Source organism: Hesperophylax consimilis, chromosome 22 (genome assembly GCF_061612785.1).
Source record: "Hesperophylax consimilis isolate HC1 chromosome 22, BYU_Hcon_1.0, whole genome shotgun sequence".
NCBI classification, from domain to species: Eukaryota; Metazoa; Arthropoda; class Insecta; order Trichoptera; family Limnephilidae; genus Hesperophylax; species Hesperophylax consimilis.
The window spans coordinates 31,171,088-31,193,937 of NC_142857.1; the positions used below are offsets into that span (position 1 = coordinate 31,171,088).

Consider the following 22,850-nt stretch of genomic DNA (forward strand, 5'->3'; position numbering starts at 1 on the left):
TGTTTGTGAAGAGTTCGTTTCATTACTAATACTCCAGGGCAATTAACGATTCGCGATCGTAATTATTACGGTAGTCCCAATTTTTTTTTATATATTTTATAAACTGGTCCCCTGATGTAAAATATGAATTTCCGACCTTGGCACACCTGTGCTCGCGCCGCCATTTTGAAAAAAACCGGCCGAAATCGCTCCAAAATCTAGTTTTTCCAAAATATCTCATTCCCAATGCAAATTTCGGCCAAATTAGCTAGACAATTAAAGTAGAAAATAAAATTACTTACAACTTTTGAGAAAACAATTTTCTTCAATCTCTAATAGGTACCGAGGTAGAAAGTCATAAAGGTGCGTATATTTTTGAAAAAAACAAGTTTTTTGCGCGACTAGCTTTGGTTTTTTGTAAATATCTCGTTTCCAGTACAATTTTGTGAAAAAAATTATTGATACTAATTTTGTAGAAAATAAAATTTCATAAAATAAATAGGTATTTAATTTATGTGTTTTAACTCTAATACGTATCCAAGCTCTAATCCACCAAAACCAGTTAAATTACCCAACAACAAATTTTTGAAATTCGAAAGTTTTTTTTCCATAAAACAAAAACTCTACATCGAAAGTTTTTCTCCATACAGAAAATTAGACATATGTCACCTATAAAGTACCTAAAGTCATTCGAATATTAAAAAGAGTCATTAATCTTTGTTTAGATTGTTAGATCATTTGTTGTAGATAGAATTGTGCAATTATCTCCCCAAGTTACTGCACTTACTTACGTTGAAATGATTTTCAAATTTAAGGTAAAATTGAACCAATTTATAATAAATCTCTTGGCTAATATATACTTACGTTTCAGTTAAATATGGGAAAACAGAAGACAAAAGGAGTTTTATCCCGAACAAAATTACGGCACCAAGGAAAATGTTTAGCGGAATGGAGAAGGTACTACTTAAATACACACATAAAAGTAGATCTTTGGGATACATTTTTTACAGAACATAATTGTACAATGTCAGCTTAAATAATTTTATATATGTAGATATATACATATATACGCAGTCGATAAACTTCTGAGCATATTGAATTTGGAGTATAAGAAGTAAATTAATTTTGATTTCCGGTGACATATTTTTATTTTTACCGAAATGCAGTTTTTACACCAAATAAGCTCAGGAATCGTTGGTGAAAGTTTGTCGGGCATGTCTTAATACATCTCTAAATAATTAGGGAATAGAGACAGTTTAAATAATTAACAAGTATTTCTCATTTTAGGAAAAATTCCGCAAGACTTCATCCAGATAATATTGCAAATAATAAAGAAAATACGAGTATTGTGTTAAACGCTATACCGACACTCAACATGGTAATTTTTTCACAATTTCTGTAAATATAAAGTAAATAATATTAATTTTATATGATTAAATAAGCGCTCTAAAAAAATTAACAAAAACTGACATTATTTTTCAGCACGGACCAGAGATGAATGAACCTGAAAAGTTTTCACTATTTGCTGGCTCTAGTTCTTATGACACTAACGTGCATGCCGTTTCCAGCCCAAACCTTAAAGTAAGAACACTTTATTTTAAAACAAGACTAGCTCAGTTTGTAGAAACCAGCCACCGCAGATTTACCTTGAAGGCAGCCATTTGTTTGTTTTGCCAAATATAATATAATGACCGTACATATTTACATGCAAAGCTTCCAACAAATAGTCTTCTTACAGGATGTACAAGAGACTACACCAGATACAAACGCCTGGGATTCCTCAACTTTCGGGCTTAGCACTCATGATATTGAAGTTGATTCCTTCCCAATTTCATACGAGGTATGTAAAAGCAATATAAAGAGAAACATAATTGAATAGAAAATTCTATTTTATATGTTTGAATGATGAATCATTTTACGCTGAAGAAGTAATGTGAAAATATACTTTTTTTTCTTTTAGGTGGAAGTTTGTCAACCGTTCAAGACTGAGATGTTGATTGAAGGCCGTAGATTGGTTAACGTTGATATGTTTCTAAAAAAACTCAAAATATTTAGTCAACATTGCGAAAATTTTGGATGTAGTCTAAGAAATTTGGAAATAGTAAGCGAAAAAAGAACTGGTCTTATTTCTAAATTTACAATAAAATGCAATTTTTGCAATTATCAAAGCTTTCTTTCGACCGATGATGATTGTGCATCTTTGGATCTTAATAGATGTGCGGTGTCTGGGATTATGGCAATTGGTGGGGGACAGTACCAGTTGGAGGAGTTTTTAGCAGCAGTAGACATACCAACAATGTCTCCAAAACTGTATACGAAAATACATTCAGAAGTATCTGAAAAATGGCAGGAAACTTCTATCGATTGTATGGCGTTGGCAGCTGCTGAAGAAAGGGATGCAGCATTAAAAGAAGGAAGAGTCAACAAAAATGGAACCGCCATGATTGACGTGATTGCAGATGGATCCTGGGGTAAGAGATCATACCGAACAAACTATTCCTCTTTGTCAGGAGCAGCGGCAATTATTGGAAAGAAGTTTGGAAAGGTATTGTTTATGTCAGTTCGTAACAAATATTGTTGTATTTGCGCTCGAGCAGAAAAAAAAGCCACTGAACCTAAAGGACATGTATGTTTTAAAAATTACACCGGCTCTTCAAGCGGCATGGAGTCAGATATTCTTCTCAAGGGTTTTAGGGAATCGATTAAAGAATACAACTTAATTTATGCTCGGCTAGTATCAGATGGAGACTCCAGCACGTATTCCAAAATATTGCAGGCCCGACCTTACTTGGACAATACAGTGGAAAAGATCGAATGCAGAAATCACGTGTTACGTAACTTTTGTACAAAACTACGCTCTCTTGTCACTGACACAAAATATCCCAAGAATTTGAGAAAATTATTGAGCATTAGTAATATTATGTCTCTCCGTAAGGCTGTTACCTGTTCAATCAAATACAATAAAATTTCTAACATTCCCTTGTCGAAAAAAATCGAAAATTTGCATAAAGACATTATAAATTCACCCTATCACGTTTTCGGAAACCATGACAAGTGTAGAAATTATTTTTGTTCTGCGGAAAAGACGGGTGACTCCAGTTTATTGAAGATGCTTAAAGGAAGCCCGCTGTGGCTAAGAATCGTTTTGATAACATCTGCTGTCGGTGCACATGCACGCAGTCTCATACACGATGTGGATAGCAATGTCGTTGAACGATTTAATGGCATAATCGCCAAGTTCATAGGTGGAAAGAGGATAAATTTTGCAATGAGGCAGTCCTATGAGGCACGATGCCATGGTGCTGTGGTTTCTTTTAATACAAGAGCCCCACTGTGCAATTTACAAAAATCTTTTTATCATAATCCTAGCACACGTGTGAAAATTCTTGAAGCCAAACGTCAAAAAAGAGTATTGAATACACAACGGTATATGAGGAAAAAGAATCGTGTTCTTCAACAAATGTCTAAAAATGAAGAAATTCATGGTGTCAATGTCAAGCAACCAGATATACTACCAGAATGTTTCCAGAAGAGCAAAGAAGAATTTCTTTTGAATTTAAGAGAAAATATTATAAACCGGGACAAAATCCAAAAAGAAACCATTTTGCAGAGAGATTCTGGTGAATGGTTGCAACTAAGGCGGAATATGTTAACGGCTTCCTTATTCGGAACTGTAGTCAAAAGAAGGGAAGATATTAACTGCGGACCGCTAGTGAAAAACTTGTTAAATCCAAAAAGTCTGTTAAATGTAGCAGCCATTCGGCATGGAATCGACAGTGAAAAGGTGGCTCTTCAACAACTGTCCGTTCAAGAAAATGTGACAATTAGTCCTTGTGGACTGTACATTGATTTGGAGTACCCGTTTTTAGGCGCTTCGCCGGACGGCGTTACCGAGGATATGGTTGTAGAAGTAAAATGTCCAATAACAGCATTTAAAATGGGATTAGACGAAGCTATACGTAAAAGAAAACTAACTTTTTGGAAATTAATTAAAGGCCAGCTGGTCATCAATAAACAACACTCGTGGTATTACCAAATACAAGGACAACTCCGTGTCACAGGCAAAGAAAAGTGTTTGTTCGGCCTTTGGACTGGAAAAGAAAATACAATGAAAGTAGAATATATCAGAAAGGACGATGCATTTTGGAAACAATGTATGGAAACAAAGTTGATAAGATTTTTCATGGATTGTCTACTACCGGAACTCCTTGATTCCCGTTTAATGCGAAATATGCCAATCAAAGAACCTCAGTTTATAGTTGAAGCTATGCAATTGCGCCAACTTAAAAAAAGTAGGATAAATACGAAGACATGTAAATTGACTTCCACTACGAAACAAACACAATGCCAACCAAATGACTCTGAAAAGCTATTTGTCAACGCAGAACATTTGATCTTTCCAAACGAAGCAGAAGCAGCATTGTCTACTGGTACTGTACATAATGTAGAAGATTTACAAGCATTGCCTATTAGTCCATATTATAACGATCTCGGTACAATTGATTCAATCGTCGATTTTAATAATTACTAGCAGTTTTTAGGCAGAAATCTGCTAAATCTGCAAAGATGAACATTTTTTTAAAATAAATGTTTCCTCTTTCGAATACTGCTTAAATCACATATATCTTACCGTAATACAAAAGGAGATAGAACGACGTTGATGAATCGATCGCAGTTTGAGCTGTCTGTAAAGTACACAAAAATAGCAGAGTGGTTAAAAAAAAGGAAAAATTCAATATATTGCGTAAAAGTTGAATTTTTACATACTGCCATCATTTAATAAAAATTGTGACGAGATGCCGATATTTTACAACGCATTAGTCAATTAAAATCGATTTATTTAATTAATAAAAAAGCGTATCGGTTCTGAGTAATAACAGTTATTTAGTTACTAAATTTACCCTGTCGAAAATAAAGGTAAGCTCCTTGTTACTTGTGACGATTTGGTGCGTTTTGCCGAGACTAGAAAAATTATTTTAACCATTAAAACTAACTGTTACAATAAAACATACATATTATAATAAAATACATTAGGTATTTAGAAGCTAAATATTGATTTAAAAATAGATTTCCTTATTCTGTAAATAGGAAAAATGTCATTAAGTATTAAATTGTATGTGGGCTCGCACGCTCGACCGACTCGTACAGTGATCGCTGAGACATGATATCTATGGCGACAATCTGACATGTAAAATAACTGTAATGTAAAAACTATTTTTTGTGTAAAAGTTTTATTAGTAAATATATTATATTTTTCTATTTTCGTACTGTTTCGTATGTGCAACTTGTAATTTTGACATCAAAATATCAATGTAAAATTGTAATTATTAACTCCCACCTATGTATTGTAAGTTCCTCCCGTCTTTCAGTGAGTTTTGTAACTCATCGGGATTGCTTTAGCAAGAAATAATTAAAAAATCATTAATAATTAAAAACATGCGAAATTAGACATATTTTTTCTTTAAATGTATTAAATAGAATTTCGCAGCACGACTCTTTTTATGATTGTAATTATCTAACTTAGAGATAGTTGAGCGTATACTTCGAGATGACAAGTTCTGGGAAGAAAAAATGCTTAATAAATTAACTAATTTTTAAATGGATTGCATTCTTGTCGAGCTTATCGATCCTGGAGTCACAAGGTCTATGAATGTTCGTGATCCTCTACATATTTTAGATATTGTATGTAAAGAACGTCAATTTGGAAAGCGTCATTTAGATTTCGACGAAATGCTAGTTTATTGAATAATTATTTTCGTTTTTTATATAAAATTATTTTTACTATTTCTAACTTATATTATAATAAATTATGGCCTTTATACAAAAAGTTGCATCTTATGCTTTTTACATTACATAATTATTTGTTTTATGTAACTTTTTGTAAACGATAATAATAAATATTGAAAATTACTGATATTTTATTTATCTTGTCATTATATTCAGATATAATTATGATCAGATATTATGAAAATGATTCGTGATTGAATACCGTATTGCTTTGACATCTGTCAATGAAGAACACGTCGGTTACGAGTCATAAGTTACTGCCTACCGTCTAGCAGTATGGTTGATGGTATCAAACAAGTTTGATGAATTAGTCGATAAGAATCATAAAATCATGAGCTCCTTCTGTAATAGGTAACGTTTCTATCGAAATTTACCTAAAACATGCACATTCAACTTAATATTACTATTCACATAGTTTGAAAGACGCCCATTATTAAGCATTTCATGTTCAAACCTTACTCATGGGTACCATCTAGTGGATTTCATCTCTGCTCTTACTTCGAACCGAGATGACCGCGCTTGGTCAACTCAACGTGTCGTGTTCCCCGTCCCAACTTACTTCATTCCTCCACACCCCGAAACATTATAATATTTGTTTCGATGCCGCGGAGCGCAAGTGAAACTTTTTTGGCTTCGCCCACTTAAGCGCGTTCACGCCCATAACTGATATTTTTTTAGGATCTTATTTCGTCTTAAGCGGGAATTTAAACTTTATCGCCATCTACGTAGGGGTTATTATTGATAGTGGCTCAATTTAAAATATTACACGACGTAGTGCATCGCCTTAAGCAATGTTTAGTAACAAAATGCTTCACAATCTTCCACTTCTCTAACTCCTTCCCATCCCTACCCCCTCATCTTCAAAAGGGTTCAATGATATTTCATCAGAATGACAACACACCTTTAAAAAGTGATATAGTCATTAAAAGTGATGAACTGTCATTTTCATGAGATACCCGATCACCCTTCAAAACATACCCCAATTGGGAATGTCACAGTCTCACTGGCTCCTAATAAAATAATAAATAATAAAACTTTATGATGCACCGTAATTACTATAAAAGGCAACTATATACATTTGGGAATTTTTAATTTTAATTTTAAATTAAGTTAAATGAAAATTCGATTTCGTTGTATGGGATGACAGCTATTTACAATAATTTAATCCTTTCTCTAAAGGAAGGGTCCTTTCCACTAAAAACACCCTCCACACAGCATCCCAGAGATGACATAGGCCCTGAGGGAAATTACTTTCCTCGGGGTCTTCTTTGCGGAGTTAAGAGGAAGCTACAAGCAAAAATGTGTATATTCTTGGTATACCTTATATCGTAGGTAATAAGGCATCACAATCGCTTGACAAAAGGAGTCTAGAAACGTTCGATTTCAAGCACAAAACTAGTTTTAATTCTTTTTGTAAATAATTTTATAAGAAAGAAAAAAAGTTAATGAAGTGAAACTGTCACAGATAATCTTAGCTATAATACTGTATTTTTTAAAGGTGTTTCCTTTGTGCGTTCATACATTTCTTTTGAAAAAAATATGTTTTTTAGTAGTTTGAATACGTATGGTATTCATAATGTACACCAATTTGTTACAAAGATTAATCAAAATAGTGATTTGGCATTAAGCTTCATCTTAATGCTAATAATCTTAAAAATATATTAATTTCAGGTAAGTACTTAATAATAATGTAGGCTTAAAATAGGTACTTTTATGAAAGTGATTTACCAAACGAATGCACTTAATTTTTTGAATTTCCTTAAATACATGCGTAATTATAATATGGTGGGTTTTATTTATGCACGTAAGTACTCGGTAACTGCAATGCGTCCAATACTAATTAGGTAGGAACCAAATTTTGCCGAAGGATATTATAACCATAACAAAACCCACAAAAGGTTGGTACCTACTTAACGAAAGCCATGGGTTTTACTGCAATTTAATGGCCACTGTTAATGTGAACTACATAATCATAATTATTTTGTGAAAATCCAATATTAGGATGAGTCACTTCCACAATTACTTTACCTGCCCTACAAGCAAACGAAGATTAAAAATAAACAAATCGAAAATATAATTCTAAACTAAACTAAATACATTTTCCTGTAGATTTGTATGTTTTGAATTCTTATTTATGTTCGTTAACCCCTCAGTCCTCTGGAATATTGAACGTTATATTTCCTAAAGACCGAAATAAATTTAATATTTCTAAACGTATCCAACAACTAAAATCTGTTTTTGAAAGGTGATGAAAGAGGAGTTTAATTTTTATTATCTCTAAATAGTATAAAATAAAGTCGCTATTCGCGTCTGTCTGTTTCTGCGCTTATTTCTTCTAAACTACGCAACGGATTTTTATAGGGTTTTCACTAACATTTAGAGAATTTCTTCCGGAATGTTTATATATACAATACATGCATGGGTATTATATTTATAAAAAAGTATAGAAAAGTCGTAAAAAATATATTTTACATTGTTAACGCTGGCTAAACCTTATGAAATATAACAAAATAATGTACCGCGGAATTGTATATCTTAAAAATGCCTACAGAAAAGTCCGTTTTGGTTTATGTCTATCTCCTAAAGATAACCCCCAGCAAGCCGGGTACACGTTGGCTAGTTAGGAATAGACATACTTTTTGAAAACAAACGAAAAAAAATTAACATGGTCAATCTTACGTTTTTTCGTCAAAACACTAAATTAAAATTACTGAAACGAACAAACGACAAAAACAACATATTTTAATAAAAAAATTTATTTATATGAATAGTGCACGAATTAAAATGTAGAACAGTAAATACATTTACATTTTGTATTAAAATCTTAACCAGGGACGAATTAGAATGTACAACTCTATGAAACCAAAGGTTCCAACCACAATTTGAGAAAAAAATATAAAACTTTACTGTTATTAATTATTTTTATATGAAACGAAATAAAGTGATTGTGACTATTTTGTTAAAAAATACATTTGTCTGAATAAGTGTTTTTTGTTTTTCGTTGTCAGTGATTTACGTTTTTAAGATGAAAAACGTAAGATGACCAATGTTGATGTAAGATGTCCTGTTTTATTTTATGAATTCAATTTTTTGATTGTTTTCTAATCTTAAAAAATTCGAAAGTGCATTTCATCACTTTTCAACAGTTTTCGAATATGTTTTATTCATTATTAGGATTTTATTGCAAAACAGAAATATATTCATATACACTCGGAAAGAAAATGCAAGAGGCCTGAGAGGTTAAAACTTATATTATAATATGCAAAAAGAAAAATAATTATAAACGAATACATCTATTATTACAAAATTGTTTATGGGGCAATTTTGTCTAAATGATTAAAATACGTTAAAACTTAAGTGTCAAAATGTTTAAAAACAAAATTGGAACACTAATCTCGTCATTTACTTGTCAGTTTATCACTAAATCAATTAATTGAATATATTTTTTTTCCACGTAAACAAATTAACAATTTTGGATTTTTTTAAATTTATTTTATAAAATACAATATAATTATTTAACTTTACATAATACGAATATATGTATTTCAAATATTAATTAAACATGTTTACCATTACGAGAGTCTAACACTCGAGTGTAAAGGGAAAAAAAATTAAAACTTAACATACATATATATGTATGTAAGTGAAAAGATTTTTGTTTTTTATGTAATAATATATAAAATAAAATTATGAGATGTCACCGTGATTCAAATTAGCCAAATTATTTAAGGTAGTAAAGTTTATTTTATTTTTTAATTTATTAGAGCCTGGTTCTAATAATTATTCCTTAAAATATTCCGTTGAGGGAATAATTTGATTAATTATAACGATTTTAGATAAAAGAAATAACACAATTTTAAACAATTAAACTAAAACTGTAAATTTCTTTTAAAAATATGTGAAATTGACCGGAAAGGAAATCTATACCGGCAACAAAGGATTTCAAAAATATATAAAAAAATTATAAAATCATAATAATACGTATTTTTAAACGAAAAAATAAACCAAAACAACGCAAAATACTAGATAATTCATCAAAGTATTTATAAATGTAATAGATTCTATTCAAAGGGTAGAAAAGAGAAATGAATTTACGAAAAATATACAACACTGATTGAAATAATTACTAGAAAATAATAATTTTGACTTACCATTATTTTGTTTCTTAAAACAAACAACACGTGTTTACGATATTAAATTGTGATATTAAGCACTGAATATAAGACTGAGATGTTTAGTTGTTCACTACACGAGCTTTGTGTTCAATCTGATTTTGTAAGGGCGCGAACCTTCTAAGGTAAACTCAGGAGACAGCCCTAATGATATTTCTGGAAAGGTGTGCCAATGACAGCCCTAATCCCGTTTCGAGCGCCGCGGCGGTGAAACTTGTAAGCTACATTCAACGAATTTGATTGTTTGATAATATTTTATATTGAGATTTTGAAAGTTATATGTTTGCCCATAAAATCGCTAGTAAAAAAATGTTACATTTTGATGACGTTACATGTCGCATTGACGGCGAACACGCATATTTGCGATCGGAATTGCAAAAATGTAGTATTCAAATAATTCGTATGAAAAAATATATATTCCGATGAAAATATTATCCGATATAGCTCCTTGGTCTTTGACCCAGAGGTCACGGGTTCGAATCCCGGCGTTAGATTTTTTTTGTTTTTGTGTTCGTGTTTGTTTTTGTTATATTATCAATAATATAGTGTACGAAATATTTATGTATCGAGTTCCAGAGTGATACTCTTAGCATCCCCCTGGTGAGTGGCAATGACTTAAGGAGATGCCATACGTAGTAATGCAAAATCATATGTTTTTTGTTTGGAAATTTAGTCGCCTAGAAATGTTTCAGATGCTTTAATTAAATACTGCGAGTAAAATACATCTTGGCCTTTGAAACAGTCGAGTATTTTTTAGATAAGTCTTTTTATAAGTCCAGAAAAAAAAATGTATAAGGCCTATGAAAACTGCTTTAAAGTTCAAAATCTCCTACTTACGAACCCATTTTCGGTTATGATTTTATTGTATAATGTGGCGAATTAAGTTATTTATATAAAATGATCGGAAAAAATATATTTATGCCTGAACATCCACAAAATAAAATAAAAGGCACTTTTTGTCCATATTTTTTCTTGCATAAATCAAAACAGGCGGATGGTGTTAAGCGGGAATTTAAACTTTATAGCCATCTACGTAGGGGTTATTATTGATAGTGGCTCAATTTAAAATATTACACGACGTAGTGCATCGCCTTAAGCAATGTTTAGTAACAAAATGCTTCACAATCTTCCACTTCTCTAACTCCTTCCCATCCCTACCCCCTCATCTTCAAAAGGGTTCAATGATATTTCATCAGAATGACAACACACCTTTAAAAAGTGATATAGTCATTAAAAGTGATGAACTGTCATTTTCATGAGATACCCGATCACCCTTCAAAACATACCCCAATTGGGAATGTCACAGTCTCACTGGCTCCTAATAAAATAATAAATAATAAAACTTTATGATGCACCGTAATTACTATAAAAGGCAACTATATACATTTGGGAATTTTTAATTTTAATTTTCAATTAAGTAAAATGAAAATTCGATTTCGTTGTATGGGATGACAGCTATTTACAATAATTTAATCCTTTCTCTAAAGGAAGGGTCCTTTCCACTAAAAAAACCCCCCCACACAGCATTCCAGAGATGACATAGGCCCTGAGGGAAATTACTTTCCTCGGGGTCTTCTTTGCGGAGTTAAGGGGAAGCTACATGCAAAAATGTGTATATTCTTGGTATACCTTATATCGTAGGTAATAAGGCATCACAATCGCTTGACAAAAGGAGTCTAGAAACGTTCGATTTCAAGCACAAAACTAGTTTTAATTCTTTTTGTAAATAATTTTATAAGAAAGAAAAAAAGTTAATCAAGTGAAACTGTCACAGATAATCTTAGCTATAATACTGTATTTTTTAAAGTTGTTTCCTTTGTGCGTTCATACATTTCTATTGAAAAAATATGTTTTTTAGTAGTTTGAATACGTATGGTATTCATAATGTACACCAATTCGTTACAAAGATTAATCAAAATAGTGATTTGGCATTAAGCTTCATCTTAATTCTAATAATCTTAAAAATATATTAATTTCAGGTAAGTACTTAATAATAATGTAGGCTTAAAATAGGTACTTTTATGAAAGTGATTTACCAAACGAATGCACTTAATTTTTTGAATTTCCTTAAATACATGCGTAATTATTATATGGTGGGTTTTATTTATGCACGTAAGTACTCGGTAACTGCAATGCGTCCAATACTAATTAGGTAGGAACCAAATTTCGCTGAAAGATATTATAACCATAACAAAACCCACAAAAGGTTGGTACCTACTTAACGAAAGCCATGGGTTTTACTGCAATTTAATGGCTACTGTTAATGTGAAGTACATAATCATAATTATTTTGTGAAAATCCAATATTAGGTCGCCTAGAAATGTTTCAGATGCTTTAATTAAATACTGCGAGTAAAATACATCTTGGCCTTTGAAACAGTCGAGTATTTTTTAGATAAGTCTTTTTATAAGTCCAGAAAAAAAAATGTATAAGGCCTATGAAAACTGCTTTAAAGTTCAAAATCTCCTACTTACGAACCCATTTTCGGTTATGATTTTATTGTATAATGTGGCGAATTAAGTTATTTATATAAAATGATCGGAAAAAATATATTTATGCCTGAACATCCACAAAATAAAATAAAAGGCACTTTTTGTCCATATTTTTTCTTGCATAAATCAAAACAGGCGGATGGTGTTAAGCGGGAATTTAAACTTTATAGCCATCTACGTAGGGGTTATTATTGATAGTGGCTCAATTTAAAATATTACACGACGTAGTGCATCGCCTTAAGCAATGTTTAGTAACAAAATGCTTCACAATCTTCCACTTCTCTAACTCCTTCCCATCCCTACCCCCTCATCTTCAAAAGGGTTCAATGATATTTCATCAGAATGACAACACACCTTTAAAAAGTGATATAGTCATTAAAAGTGATGAACTGTCATTTTCATGAGATACCCGATCACCCTTCAAAACATACCCCAATTGGGAATGTCACAGTCTCACTGGCTCCTAATAAAATAATAAATAATAAAACTTTATGATGCACCGTAATTACTATAAAAGGCAACTATATACTGTCACGTAACAAATCGGACACGTTCAAAACTCCCGCGAATTCAAATAAGTAAGCGGTGAGTTGTTACCATTGTCGCTATGCGCGCGCGCCTGCCTTGCACGGCCCAGTTGGTAAAACTGCTCTACGCACAACACGCCGGCCATTCAAATCACCAACCGCGCACACTCACAATCTAGCCTGGGCCCTGTCAACATGTCTGTTCCGCTATCAACCAGGACGCCATGTTTGCGCGCCTAAATTAACGGCCGCTTTGTACAAGTATTATTGAAGCCTGTACCTAATTGCTGTGCCTACTCACCATGGAGCAATGTACGCGTAATAGCGCGTACAGAACGGAAGATAACCCTCCTTTTGTGGTTCAACATGTACGCGAAACCTACTACCAATTCATGTAAGCGTATTAACTATCTTTACCTTTTATGTGCCTTTTGTGACTTGAATTATGCCTACACACACGCTTGCCAGCCAGAACCTAAATTATCAAGAGAGATTGTTCCTAACGAAACGCTAGGAATATTTAGGATGTAATTGACCCATCTCATTTGTGTACCTGTTTGTAATTGTGCTTTGTGAATATACTATCATACCCCATTAATGCGTTTCCTTTGACGAATTCGAAGTGGTTTGTTTGGCAATCAGTTCCCCGCGTAAAAGCCGTAGCTGACCTGACGCCTGATGATCATGACCTCAACCTCTACCACCTGAGCTAACGCCGATATGTACTAAGGTACCCTTTTTGCAATGGACCTCTCACAGGGAAATTGCGCCCTTTACACTGTCGCCTAACGTAAGGCAAATTTTTTTTTTGTCATCCCTTCATAAGCCAACAATAGACTACCTCGTGTTCGTCAATTGAAATTCTATTCATGTACATAATTCTTGTAACAACATGTGATTTCCTTAGCAAATGTCCACAAACCGTTTTTTTTGGCGCGCTCGCAAAAAACTCGGTCCACAAAATGGCGGCCACGCGTGCTCACACCTTGCCGCGTATCGTGAACACTCACGACAACTACAAACAAACACAACAGAGTTGTTTTTGTTTCTCAACAAGCAATAAACATCACGAATTCGTGTGTGTTTATTTTTTTTCAACGCCCATTTCAAAACCGTAATGTCTCCTTTCACATAGCGAACATTACCAACAAATCACCTTCCTTCAACTAGTGTAAATAAAAACACGGGTTTGTCTCAACACTAATTATACATTTATTCCTAATAAATTATAGGTACAACTGTCTTTTCCTCTATTGTGCAAATACGAGTGTTAACCTTCCAAGTGCCTTCGACGAGTGTTAACCCTCCAAGTGCCTTCGACAAGTTTTAACCTTACAACAAGTGACGTGAAAAGTGAAATTAAATTCATTCCTTTTCTTCAACATCCTCAATTTCAAATCAGTAAATCTGTGGTCAATTTTTTCTCAACAAGTGAAAGTGACTAGTGAAACTAAAAAACACAGTTTTACAAAACAAAGTCCTGGCCAATTTTTCTTCTCAACAAGTGAAAGTGACTAGTGAAACTAAAAAACACAGTTTTACAAAGCAAAGTCCTGGCCAATTTTTCTTCTCAACAAGTGAAAGTGACTAGTGAAACTAAAAAACACAGTTTTACAAAGCAAAGTCCTGGCCAAATTTTCAAAATTTCAAAACACTTCAAAAATTCCGGAACACAATCATCTTCCTTCTTCAAACATCAAGCAAACCTTCAAAATGGACTCACCCACTGTACCTACAGAAATTACATTTGGTGTAATCACCAACATTTTCCAATCAAAAAGAGAAATATTACTACAAGCTCTTCGTAAAAGGGACCTGTCGCCAACTGACAAATCAAGGAAGTCGCTTATAAATTACGCCTTGTACTTCAACAAGAAATACATCAGGAATTTACGTTTTAATTGCCCCGAACCAGTGGAAGCAAAAATAATTACACCAGTACCACCTGAGTCAAAAAACATACCAGCACCGGTCATTCCACAAAATAAAAGTTACGACCTATCATCCTGGAAAATTAAATTCAACGGTCGCACCGATGTGGAAAATTTTATTGACAGAATAGAAGAAACTGCCCAAGTCAGAGGAATTCCCATAGAGATCCTACATCGCAACTTTATCGATCTCATTGCACCCGAATTGCTCTCGTGGCATAAATCACAGAAAAAAAGTCAGATTCTTGGCCCAAACTAAAATCAGCCCTCATCAGCAGTTTTGGAAAAAAGGAAGCCCAACACAAAATAAAACTATCGCTGTTTGCAATCAAGCAACTTTCAAATGAATCAGCTGCCAACTACATGCAAAGAGCTGAATTCATAAACGCCAGGCTCTCTTCACCTGTTTCGGACAACGAACTGCTGCCGATTATAATCGATGGTCTCCTCCATAAATATGAGAACATCATTACTTCACAAAAAATCCTCAGCATAAACCAACTTAACGACGTTTGCCTTCTATTGGAAACATACCAAAACAGAAGAAAAGACTCTAACGATGCAAACGAAATCACCAAACCAAGCAGATCCTCTGGTATCAAACCAGAATATAATGAAAGAAAAACCTGCTCATTCTGCAAGAAAACCGGTCATTCTCAAACTACTTGCTTTAAGCAAGCTAACCTCCAAGAACCCCGAGACACCAGAGCACCTAAGAGGCATTCTTCCCATAACCGCTCTCCACCTCGTGACAATCTACGAGAAATTTTCAAAAAATCAAGACACAATTACGAGAGATTACATGCTCCCAATAAAGTTGTCAAACCTCCACCGGACTTTTCGAAACCCCCTCCAAATTGGGCAAACAAGAAGCAAAAAAACTAATACCCAACCTCTCGGGAATCCATTTCACTCCAAGGCCTAAGGAATGGATAGAGTGGTTGAGACACGTAAAATACTTCAACCAGGCCTTACATCTTTCAACGGTTAGTTGCAAAGAAGCTCAAGACGGAAGACCCTATGCTCAATTCTCCGTCAATAATGTCACCTTTTCGGGACTTATGGATAGTGGCGCATCTATTAGTTGCCTCGGCAATAATGCACACATACCTTTCGTCAATTGCGGATTTAGAATCAAGATGCATTCTACACACGTCACAACCGCAGACAACACGGCACAAACTGTCACAGGTTCTCTAGCACTACCTGTCAGTTGCGGAAACAAAACAATCACAATCAACTTCTTAGTGATTCCTTCAATAACCCAGAACTTTATCCTCGGTGTAGACTTCTGGAAGGCCTTTAATGTCGCCCCCCAGGTATTTAACACTTGCAACAACACCTCTCACTCCACACAAGTCAGTGAAATTCGTACAGTAATACCTTACGAAAATCTAAGTTCTGCTCAGTCACAACAATTAAAAAGGATGACCAACAAATTCGAATCAATATCCTTCGAAAAATGCGGTTTAGGTCTAACTAACCTAGTCGAACACCACATCAAAACCAATGGACCACCCATCAAGCAAAGGTACTATAACCTAGCTCCCCAGAAACTTAAACAATTGGAAAAAGAGTTAGACGAAATGTTGAGTTTAGGCGTTGTAGTTCCTAGTAGAAGCGCCTGGACCAACCCAATTCTACTTGTATCAAAAAAGGACGGCTCTGCACGATTCTGCGTCGACAGTAGAAGGCTTAATGCTTGCACTGAGGCTGACGCCTATCCACTTCCATTTGTTCACGCTATCCTCGACAAACTACGAAACGCCAAGTTTATATCCTCAGTTGATCTAAGCAAAGCTTTTTGGCAAATACCATTAGATGCTGCATCTTGTGAAAAAACTGCGTTTGTCATACCAGGTAGAGGTATGTTCCACTTCAAAAGGTTACCATTCGGCCTCAAAAACAGCCCTGCCGAACTACAAAGGTTAATGGACAAGTTATTCGGCCCAGAATCGGATAATAACTTATTCTGTTACCTAGACGATCTCATCATCATAACTGACACTTTCGAAAAACACATTGAAATGCTGGAAAAAGTCTTTCAACAACTCAAGCTCGCCGGTCTCACCATCAACTTGAAGAAATCAGAATTCTGCAAGTCCCGCTTGCGTTATTTAGGCTTTATTATCGACGAAAAAGGTCTGAGAACGGACCCAGCTAAAGTCGAAGCCATGGCAAATTTTCCCAGACCCAAAAACGCAAAAGAAGTCAAAGGTTTTCTAGGACTGGCCGGTTATTATAGAAGGTTCATCAAAGACTTCTCCAACATTGCAGCACCCCTCAACAAAATCCCTGGTACACGCAAAGGCATCAGTAATTTCTTATGGTCTCCTGAAACCGAAAAAGCCTTCATCACTTTGAAATCTGCTCTACAAACAGCACCCGTGCTGAACAGCCCTGATTTCACACTTCTTTTTACGCTCCATACTGACGCTTCTAATGTTGGAATCGGCGGAGTACTAACTCAGGAATTTCCCGATGGTGAACACCCTGTAGCTTACTTTTCCCGAAGCTTAAACAAACACGAAAAGAACTACGGATTAACGGAAAAAGAGTTACTGGCAGTAATGGATTCTATTCACCACTTTCGAGGATACATAGACCGTAATTACTGACCACAGCAGCCTAAAATGGCTAATCTCCTTGAACAATCCATCCGGTAGACTCGCTCGTTGGTCATCACGTTTGTCTCAATACACTTTCGATGTCATACACCGCAAAGGCGCCGACAACATTGTACCTGATGCACTCTCAAGAATCGAGCTTGCTCTCCTAAACACCGAACCAACTGCTCCCATTTCTTCCACTAAGGACACCTGGTATCTAAAGATATTCAACGGTTGCATTAACTCTCCTCAACAGTTTCCCAATTTTATCATAAAAGAAAGACAATTGTACCGTAATTGCAAACCTCCTTTGTCTATTCTCGAAGACCATGCCTGGAAACTGGTTGTTCCTCCTGAAGAAAGAGAACAAATAATATTCAACAACCACAGTGCCCCGGAATCCATACACCCCGGAACCTTCAAGACATATAAGAAAATATCCTTGAAATATTATTGGCCCGGTCTTTTCAAACAAGTGCAAAATTATATTTCTAAATGCGACACTTGCAAAGCTTATAAACACAGCACTGCACCCCCTGCTGGTCTTATGGGTAAACCCAAACGCGCCGATAGACCACTGCAATCACTGTCAATGGATCTTATTGGACCTTTCCCCAGAAGTTATGCTGGACACATGCATATACTCAGTGTAGTGGACATTTTCACCAAATATTGTTGGATTTTCCCTTTAAAAAGAGCCACCGCATCTGCAGTCGTAAGCCTTTTGGAAAAACACATATTTATACCTTACGGAACCCCCCGTACAATTATTGTGGATAACGGAAAACAGTTCATCGCAACTGAATTTAAGGAGTTCCTGTCCAAATACGGCATAAAGGACATTTTTTATAATACTCTCTACACACCACAGAACAACACTGTAGAGCGTTATAACCAAAACATCAATACTGCCCTGGCTATCCTAGTTGATAAAGACCAACGCACTTGGTGTAAAAACTTGGAAAAAATTCAAGCAGCTATAAACAACACGGTAAATCTTACAACCGGTTACACCCCATTCTTCCTCAAACACGGCATGGAACAAATTGTTCACGGCTCTCTACATCGGAATATTGATTTTCCATCATCGGTCCCCTCTTCTGAAGACCCTGTAGAAACATATGCCCACCGTTTAGAAGAACTCTCTGCTATCTACAGCGAAGTAACAGACGCTTTATTACTGGCCCACCAAAAAAGTGCGGACAGATACAACTTACGCAGGAAACATGTCACTTTTAATAAAGAGGATATTGTCTGGAGAAGAAATAACACATTGTCACAAGGTGCCATGTACTTCTCTGCCAAATTGGCACCCCGCTTTATCAAGGCTAAAGTACTGAGAAAAATCTCAGATTTGGTGTACACCCTGTCCAACATTTCTGGTAAACACATAGGCAACTACCACATAAAGGACATTGTCAAGGCTGGAAATGTGGAAACAATAGAAACCATCACTCCTGTCCCTACGTTTGTACCTCATTGGCAGAAACAACCACTGCCATACACTACAAACTTTGCTTAAACAACTATCTATGACTTCTACTATTGATCTCACAAGCCGTCTACCATAGTGTTATTCGTTTTTTGTTGAAATCATTAGCCTTTTTAACCATAATGTTATTGATTTTCATAAGTTAATCATCCACTATGGTTTGTTGTAAGTAAATCTTACACGACAAGGTACAATAAGTGTCAATTGTAACCTTGACCTCGATACACTATTTCTTTGTATATAAACTTTTGTTACTATTCTTTTTCTCACGTTTCACTTTTTCTCATGTACACACCTTTTTTGAAACTGATCATTTCAGAAAAGAGACACCTCCTCAATGTCGGTTTGTATTTTTGGGTACGCGCGATACTCGAAAATGTTCTCCATTCCCTGTTCCCAACACACCAAGTTTTCTTGACATATCATTTTATTTTTTTTTGCTCTTGTTCTTCCTATTGTCCTTCATATTTGTTCTAATGGGTTCCATCGTATAAAAACAATGACCCTTTTGCAACATACACCCAATTGAGGTGAATGTTCTACCCCTGTAATTTGTAATCAAAATGCGTGTGTAATTCCAGTGCGGTATCGTCATTTGATTCAAGTTACACAGGTGTAACAAATATAAGTTACAATTACCTGTTAAAGTTTTTTCAGTTTTCCCAAAATTGAATGGCGCTCAACTATCCCATTTGCTCTTGTCTTTTTTCAGAATTTGATATTGACACGTCATTTCTGAAAATAGTTGTTGTAAAGAAAAACAAATTGCAATTTGTCTTCCTAATCAATAACATTGTACCATGCATAACACCTTTCGGTCACATTGAGTATGTAAAATCATAGGATCTCAACTTCCTGACCCAAATCTGTTATTTTTTCGCACTTTATTTTGTCTTGAATGACATTAATTTGCCTTGTTAAAATACACCAAGCCAGGTCACTCATATTAAGTTATCCTGTGTCTCAAGGTGCCCTCCTTTTTGTATATAAAAATGTATAACATGTAAAGTTCACAACATTCGTGTTTGTGGCAATTGGCAACACCAAGCGTGTTTCCTTACTCATTTTGTTTGGTCATTTTAAGTAAGTAAAACCCAATCAGGTCTTAAATAAACCACTACAAACCTTTATATTATAAGCAAAGAATATGTAAAGCCAAATAGGCCTCCTTTGCTATATATATATTTTTTTTTTGTCTTGTATAAAAAATTCTTGTTGACACATGTCTTGTATTATGTCATCACTTACCGTGTAAACTCAACTTTTGGTTGTGTCATCACAGTATATTGTAAGCAAAGAGTAAGTAAAACCAATAGGTCTCTTTCGCTATATTTGTGCGCTGTGTAAGTAATTACTACCATCACACCACATGTCTTGTACAATTGTATCTGCTTGTCATGTTACTTTTGTATTATGCTGTTACCAATAACTATCGACATCACCGAGTATGTTTATTGTGTATCTTGTTCATATGCCGTCTGTATTGAAAGGGAAACTTCTTTATCAACTTAAACGTAAATTTGTCTCCCACCATGATACGAGAGATCGTTATAAAATCCACCATGATACGAGAGATCGTTATAAAATCCACCATGATACGAGAGATCGTTATAAAATCCACCATGATACGTGCGAACGTTATAAAATCCAACGCTATACGAGAAGCTCGTCATAATCACTTAATTTTTTCGCCAATGCAGCGAATAGGTAATTTGTCTCAATGTTTTGATATAAATACCTACTGTCGTACACCCTTGCAATACTAGGCTCGACCTTTTTTTTCAAAATCGTTCAAATTCTTACATGATACGTGAAGACGTCATAATACTTACCGTGATTCGTGTGAACGATATAATATCAATTGGTCTTTCTTAATTAAGATTGCCACCTGTTTATACTTGAACTACCTGACGTAGATCATTTTACCCGGATGTGTCTTGTCATTTTAAAAACATTTGACACTTTTGTTTAACTTGCCAAACAGCAGGAAATTTCCCTCTTGGAACAATTTTTTTTTTTTTTAAATAACATTGAAGCTGTGCATTCAGCAAAATTTTGGTTGAACTGATGCCTGTAGACTTCTTGTAACTAAACCCAAGAACTATCTACTATCCATTGACCATGGACTAATCATCGGCTTCACTTTTGATTATGAGGTATCGTGTCGTAGGAGGTCAATCGGGACATGACACAAAAACACCTAACTCGTCGGCTGGGAAACGAATAAGAAAACTCCCAGGTTTGTGAAATTTGAACAAGGGTCTGTCATTTTCTCACAAATTTGCAGAAGATTAAATCGACCCCTAGTCTTTCATCCAATACACATGAAAGACTAGAATTGTATTATGTTGTATGTTATGTTTCATCACACCTTCTTGTAAATGTAATGAGTCGGGAAACCTGCTGTCAAATATATTTCGCTCTCTCCTGAAGATCGAATCCGGACTCTAGCCAGTTTTCAGCAGATTTCTGTACTCAAACATCTTCTTTCGTCATCACTTTCACCATGTACATATTGTTAAAAATTATTCACGGATTTGGAAATAGTACGATAAGCATTGGCTTATCGTCTGTCAAATAGGACAAACCTCATCCACGAATCCTTTTTTCTCACCCCTTCTTCCATCATCCCTTCACCCTTCAATGAAATATATTCACTATGTTTTCTTCCTTGAAAGCCTTACATTGTTACCGCTTTAGCGATGACATTGACCATGAAAGGTCAATTGCTTTCAAAGAAGTTATTTTTTTGTCTCACTGCACAAACATGTTCTTGTATCAGTGGATTTGTATTCAGTACTATTGCACTGAATGGACTATACAGAGTCACCTCTTGATACGAAAACATTTTTTTTTTCACATTTGTAAAATATCAACTAGTTAGGAACATCTCTATCTTTCTCTTTCTCTGGTTTCTGGCAAGCAAATCTCTTTCTTCTACCCAAGGCACATTTGTTTCTCTCCAACCATTTTTGTATCATTGGTCTACCAGGCAGGTAAACTTCAAGAATTTTGTTCTAATAATAATTCACCCCTGGACTAAAAGCAGCAGCCTCTCTCATCACCAGCTGAGCCCTCTTCATTGCCGCCTTCACTATTATCACGGAGGTCCCCTCTCTTCAGCCTCGTTATATAAAAAGCACCCGAACACACTCAACTCAATCAAGTGTGAGCCGTTTGTGCAGTTGCGAACAAGTTGTCTCACAATATAATGACACTTCCCAAACAACAACCTCCGAGCATGTCAGCTCCAGGTTAGTTGTCCGTTCCTGCCAAATCAACAGTTGTCTTTTGCTCCACCAAGCACTGACACAAGCACTGTCTTGCAAATACTAAAACTCGCAGACCAACCAGTCGCCGTTCATGCAGACTCACCAAATGCCGTTTGTGCATACTCACCACCAACCTCCATTTGGCACCAACCCATGTTACTCGCAGCCCTGCACGCTTTAATAACCAGTACAACCTTGCTTACTACCAGCATGAATCCACTCTGGCATCTCTACAAACCTGAAGCACCTATTTTGACCTCTGTGATAGTAGAACCCCTCCGCAACAACAAAGCTCCACACCGTGTTCTTTTCCAAGACCCTAGTGTCCATTTGAGTGTAATCTCAAAGGGTCATGTGTAAGTGAAAATAACAAGTGCTACGCAAACTCCGACCCACTACGCAAACAAACTACGCTTCGCAAATCTTAGCTTCCCGGACCAATGATAAACTTAGAGTCATTTATTTTTTTTCTCTCTTTCAAAATGTCACTGTGTTTTGTCTTGTCTTGTCATGTCATGTCATATGTTACTATGTTCTGTCTTGTCTTGTCATGTCATATGTCACTGTGTTTTGTCTTGTCTTGTCATGT

At 35.1% G+C, this 22,850-nt stretch overlaps 1 protein-coding gene across 1 annotated transcript; it reads left to right on the plus strand.

Annotated features, from left to right (window-relative positions):
* The first annotated feature begins 757 nt into the window (after positions 1–757).
* LOC149413455 (uncharacterized) lies at positions 758–13,670 on the plus strand. The gene is made up of 6 exons (XM_089644999.1): positions 758–936; positions 1,267–1,357; positions 1,462–1,560; positions 1,718–1,819; positions 1,940–2,813; positions 13,600–13,670. The coding sequence occupies exons 1-6, from the start codon at positions 857–859 to the stop codon at positions 13,668–13,670; spliced, it is 1,317 nt and encodes a 438-aa protein (XP_089501125.1). The 5' UTR covers positions 758–856.
* Positions 13,671–22,850: the final 9,180 nt, after the last annotated feature.